The sequence below is a fragment of the Aquila chrysaetos genome, chromosome 11 (assembly GCF_900496995.4).
Source record: "Aquila chrysaetos chrysaetos chromosome 11, bAquChr1.4, whole genome shotgun sequence".
NCBI lineage: Eukaryota > Metazoa > Chordata > Aves > Accipitriformes > Accipitridae > Aquila > Aquila chrysaetos.
Window position 1 is genome coordinate 22,619,464 of NC_044014.1, and position 6,000 is coordinate 22,625,463.

The 6,000-nt window shown below is 44.3% G+C and overlaps 1 protein-coding gene across 8 annotated transcripts in view; it reads left to right on the forward strand.

Annotated features, from left to right (window-relative positions):
* The window catches only part of PAX2 (paired box 2), an 87,495-nt gene extending 83,385 nt beyond the window's left edge, over positions 1–4,110 (forward strand). For 4 of the 8 annotated variants that reach the window (XM_030029937.2, XM_030029940.2, XM_030029943.2 and 1 more), the window contains 2 exons: positions 470–556; positions 1,900–4,110. In XM_030029937.2, the coding sequence (XP_029885797.1) occupies positions 470–556; positions 1,900–1,976 (164 nt within the window). In that variant the 3' untranslated portion in view covers positions 1,977–4,110. The remainder of the gene's footprint in view (positions 1–469; positions 557–1,899) is intronic. The other 4 variants (XM_030029935.2, XM_030029938.2, XM_030029936.2 and 1 more) reach the window with 1 other exon arrangement.
* The last annotated feature ends 1,890 nt before the right edge of the window (positions 4,111–6,000 follow it).

Consider the following 6,000-nt stretch of genomic DNA (forward strand, 5'->3'; position numbering starts at 1 on the left):
TGCTAGTTCCAAGGAGTTTGTTGTGAGCTTGTCCTGTCAAGATCCCATGCCTGCTGTCTTGACACTACTGGAGAACCTTAGATTTTATTTAAAAGCAAGCTGAGAATTAATTGCAGAAAAAGCTTGCATATGCAATCCTACTGCAACCTGAGAATCAGAATTCAGAAGGCAACGAAAAATAAACCAGTATAATTATTTATTTGTATTATTGAATTTCATTATTTTAAACTAATAAACTAACTTGATTCTGAAGAGGTCAATCTTACGATTTTTAATTGTATGGGTAAGCAACATCACGCTGAACAAACACTATAGTGTCCTGAAGGGCACAGTCCCAGCTGGGCAAGGAAGCTACGTACAGTAGTTTTCTTGCTGGCATACAGATTCAGCATGAACACAGGCTTGATGAAATAGCAAACATAAATCTTCATTCCTAACTGTATTTCACACCTTCCTTGGTTTCTTCCAGGGAGCGAGTTCTCAGGGAACCCCTACAGCCACCCTCAGTACACAACCTACAACGAGGCCTGGCGGTTCAGCAACCCTGCATTACTAAGTGAGTACCTCTTTCCGACAACACACCCCCAGCCTCGCGCTCCTTCTGTTTGTCTCTTTGTTTTCTTTTCTTTGTTTTTTTTGTTTCTGAAGAGGGTTTTCAAGTATTTGGGCAGGTGAGGGGCCTTTTTCCTCACTCTCCGGTCCAGTGTCTAGATGGGTATGTACCTCATGTGTGTTTTGCATCTGTTCTGAAGCCGATTCCTCTTTCATGAGACGGTTTGGAATTCCAGTTCAGCTCTGGCTTCTCAATGGGCTGCATCCACTGTTCATTCCAGATTAGATCAGAAGTTAAATTCAGGTTCTGCTAGTCTCTCAGGCAGCAATCAGCATCCATTCAAGGTCTGATTAAAAATCCAGATGAGGTTTCACTCTTCTCCCAAGCTAAACCCAGAGTCAGTTCCTGGGGATCTGGAAGTCCCATAGAAGTTCTTCCTACCGGACCAGTTGGAACAGTGTCCAGAGTGGGAGATAGGCTGCATCGCTAGGTTTATAATAGCCAATAGCGTTTTCTTGCAGGGATATATATTGTAGTGACTAATATGCCCAGAAATAGTCAGGTTTTTTTCAGAGGGGAAAAAAACTCCCGTAAGACCATATCTTCTAACACAACATTTCTTTGCAAGGGAATAGGAAGAGATTTATTATATGTAAAATAAATCAGCTGTGATTATTACCTACATATTTACTGAGCTTTAACAACTGGATAATAGATGCACATTTTATTCCAGTGTTGTTAAATCTCAGTAAATGTGATCTTAATAATCAATCACTACTTAACACACATTCAATAACCATCTAGAGAGCTTTCATGCCAAATGTGACCAAAATCCCAAGCAATATAACATGGTAATTTTGTTTCCTTTCTCCCCTCCTGGTTTTAAAAGTGACCCCTTATACTTTGTTAGGTGTGCTCAGAACATCTGGCCCTGACATCTTCCTTGCAGATCAGGTGTGGCCTATTTGTGCTGCAGTGCTCGCAGGCTTCCCTCTCGGCAGCTTACTGATGGTCGGAAGGAGCAAAAGGATCTCCTTCCCGTAGAGGCGCTTCAAAGCCAGAGGCCGCAGCAGCACCTCTCCAGCGAAATGCGGCCCTCGGCTGGCTGCCACTGATTGCCTTTCCCTAATCCCATTAAGAGCTGAGTCCCCAAGTTTGTTCTTTTGGTTCCTTTCCTTTTCTTTCTTCCTTTACTTTCCTTTTCAGTTCTCCTTTGTTTCTTTGCTTTCTTTGATTTTTTTTTTTTTTTTTTTTTTTTTTTTTTTTTTTTTTTTTTTTTTTTTTTTTTTTTTTTTTTACTGTTTGTCCTTTCAACCAGTCCATTCTTCTCCTGTGTTAACTTTCAGGTTCCCCTTATTATTATAGTGCCACATCCCGGGGCTCCGCACCTCCCACTGCTGCCGCTGCCTATGACCGCCACTAGTTACCATGGAAACCACATGAAACTGCAGGGCGACAGCTTAGGCCTCCACATTGTACCTGTCTGACCACCTCCCTCCATCCCTGGGAAGGGTGAAGAGACCTTCTCCGTTCCTCCCCACAGTCCAGTTCCTTCCTCTTCGCCACGAAGGCGCCGGACCAAGCGCTCACCGCTCAAGACTGAGACCCCCCCGCCCTCCCCCTGCCTTCCGCCCCGACCGCTTCCCCCTCGCCGGGAAGAGCCTGCGGCCAAGCGGCTTCTCCTGCGGGAGCCCTCCTCCGCGCCTGGGCAGAGCTCAGCCACGTGAAGTCCCCTTGGCTTCCAGGACTTCAGGGGGACTGGGAAGCAATGCAGCTGGCAGCCATTGCCTTACAGGACCCCCTTCTTCTGGGAGCAGTAAGGGCCAGGGGAAGCAGGGGAGAACGCTGCTCACGAAACACTGTTCCCCAAAGATATGCTCTTCTGTGGTGGACTCTTCAACATGCGTAACCTGTGATGCTCACCCTGTTTCCCAGGCCAGAGGGAACAGTCTGGCTAGAGCAGAGAAGGCAGTACAGAGACCTGGCAATGAAGAAGAGGACCAAGTAACTACCCGCACCCCACGAGGGGTTCTCTGTGCACCTCCTCATCCCCACTCTCCAGCATGGCTTCCCCCATAGTTGGCTGCACCTCACGCATGGTGACTTTGCAGGCCAGAGTTGGGAGGAACCTCACACATACACCCACAATTTCTGTGACACACAATCAGCTCAGACAGGAGGATGGAGCAACATTTACAAACCAACCGACGAAATGAAGAAATATATAAATAGATATATAAATATAACTGTGTTTTTATGCTTTGTCATGAAGGTCTGTAAAAAGGAAAAAAAAAAAAGAACAAATCCCCAATTTTCTAAAAAACCCAAGCAAACAAAAACAACAAAAAAACCAAAATAATAATTAAAAAACCCTACAAAAATAAAACTCCAAGTCCCATCCCTCCCCGCCACCTGAATGGCAGACAAGTTCCTCTGACGTTTGATGCTCCTCTTTCACTCTAGGGTTTTGTTTCCTTTCTGTTTTGCACTACAATGGGATGGTGGTATTGGAGAGGATTGGATGCCAGCTCCACCCCTGTCGTCTCCTCCTCCTCCCCCTTTCCCAAATCCTGTCTCTGGGGAGCAGTGTGGACAAGTCACATCTGACAAAGTTACCAAACACATCAGTCGACAAAAAAGCACTCTGAGTCAACAAACGTTTTCCATGTCACTGGTTGGCAAACAAAGAAAACAAGCCCAGCTGCGCTCTAACTGCGCTGTGTGGTGGAAAGTGTGGGGCTTCATGTGGGCCCATCTGATTGCCCTCTGGACAGCTGAGACTGAGATGGACAAATTCAGGATTGGCTGGGATTATTGCTTGGTTCCCTAGCCCGTAGCCTCCACAACTTTTACCTTAATCCCTGTACCCGTGACAACTTCAGTTCACCCACATCCCAACTTTTGCAATTTTAGATATGCCCAACACCCATTCTCCACTGCCGGTGACAACAGCCTCATTATCTGTGCCCAACACCTAATTTCCTAACCACTGTAGCCTTGCTATATGGGCCCCCTTTGATTCCCAGTCCATCTGTTCATACACCTACTAATTTATAGGCTTCCATTCAAATCCATATGCTTGCATCCTACCAGCCAGTCCCAACATACAGCCCCATCTTTTCATCTTCAATCCTGTATTGTGCACCCTAATATTTACCCCTTATCCCAAATGCTCACCTGATGATTCTCTAGGGATTCTCTGCTCTTTTTGGTTCCCAAGTGACTGGCAAACACTGTTCTGCAAAAGGCTAACTGTCAATAGAAATGCTTATTACTCCTGTATTGTCAGCAAACTCATAAACTGTTCCTTGCACTGACACTTCCTAAAAAATACTCAAAGAAAACATGAAGGCAGCTATAGCCTGTCCCCAGGGCATCAAGTCTGCCAAAGTAGATCCTTGTTGTTTTAGAGAGGTTTTGGATAAAACTCGTGGGCTACTGTCCATGGACAAAGACAGGATTGAGAATCAAACCCCCAAAGGGTATAAAAGTGAACAGCGGAGCAATCTGTACAGCCAACATTATGTATAAAATCCAAAGTTCCAAGCCTCAGAGGAGATGTGGTTGTGGACTCGGTATTCTGTCTCCAAGTTTAACTTGTATGTATGAAATCCATCATCAGTAAACAGCTGTGTTGATCCCAAAGGCCCCTTTCACCTAACACTTTTAGCCCTTGCATGGCTCTAGCTGATTATAGGTCTGTGTCTTCTTTAATGGGGTGCCCAAATGATAAGGGTATTTGGGGGGGATGTTTACATAGAAGATATAGAGCTAAAATCTATTTCTGTACAGAATAAAATCAAAGAGGTTACTCCTGATCTATTAAAAGTGTCATTCTGCACGTCTTACCTCTGAGTAACCTGCTGCAAATAGCAGAGTTGTTACGCTGTTACCGAGACCAGAATTTGGCCCGTTATCTCGTCGTATTCTATATGAGAAGAAAATTCTGAGTAATTTCTAAAAATTTACTTTTACCACTCCTTCTGTTTTCCACCACAGACACCAGACAGATGCTGGACCCTGTTAGTAAAGTCTCCCTTCTAGTCTCTCAGTACAGCCTATGCTCTGCTTGCGCACCACCCAATTTCACTCAGCAGGTGGTCGGGGCAGAGGCAGTAAATCCCAGGACCAGCAAGGAGAACCTCCTGAGGAGGCTATAGAAAAGGAGACTGTCATGCCTCACACTTGGCAACCTGCAGTCCAGGGGCCACCTCGAGAGAAGCTAGCAGCTCAGAAATGCTTATTTTTATAATGGTGTTTCGCTAAACTTGAGACACGAGCTAGGGTATGAAAGCAGGATTCGGTTGGCTCACTCATGGCTGGCTTGATTTGACCCTCGGAGGGCCAAATCCACTGTTGGTGTAACTCCACTGATAAAAGAGGATTTCCACCAGGTTTTGGATTGGTCTGGAAAGTTCATAAGTATGGCATGTAGTTGGACCAGGGAAATTAAAAGGAAAGCAGAATTATGCAAAGGACTGGGCAGTCTAATCCTCTTCCACCACCATCTGTAGACCCCCATGCGAATGTACTGAATTACATTTGCCAAAGAGTTTCTTGTGTTGGTTGTTTTGATTTACAGTCGGTGGATGCATTGTAAAGCAGTATTATAGCTAAAGTCTAGTAGCTGACATGGGGATTTATGTGGTGATATTATGCAGAAGAAAACCATCAATATTCATATAGATTCCATTAGACTGGACTATGCAGGAAACGCAAAAATTCTACCAATTATTTAATATTATGTTATTTGCAAAAACAATTGCTGCTTTGTAGGAAGATAATGTGTGTAATGTGAAGGCAATTCCTCTTGTATATAAGTTCATCTTCATCTTCATCATGGTAGTTATTAAAACAGCCTCGTCTCATCCTGTAGATAAGGAACACGCTGTCTGTACTGTGCAAGTCTCGTTGTGCTCACTGAAAACAAAACGATGTGTTCAATAAAGCACAGCACAAATCCAGAACCTGAGGGAACAGCCAAACCTTGGAAGGACCCCTTCCCCAACAGGCCAACAGTTGCTTTGTTATAGGTGGAAATTTTTTTTTTTTTTTTTCATTTTTCTTTAAAAAAGTTTTACAGGAAAAAATGAAAAAGAATTGGAGGAAGAAATCACTATGCAAAATCTGGTGAAGTCTATGACACATCTCTCTCTTCCATTCTGCTGCCTCTTCCCTTTCTCCCATTTCTTTCGCACACCCTCTTTCCATTCCATTTCTATCCCTCTCTTATTATTCTTCATTCCCAATGCACTTTTCTATCCAGAGAGGGAAGAGCACTACTGATATGAGAGCAGGTATCTGGGACCTCAAACTCCCCAGTTGTCCTTGTGGCTCTAGAGAACCTTTGTCAAGTCCAATTTCCCCCCTATGCCTCCATTCCAATCTTCTGTAAAATGGGGATAACAATAGTTCCCAGTTCACAGGGGGATTGCGCAGCTGAATTA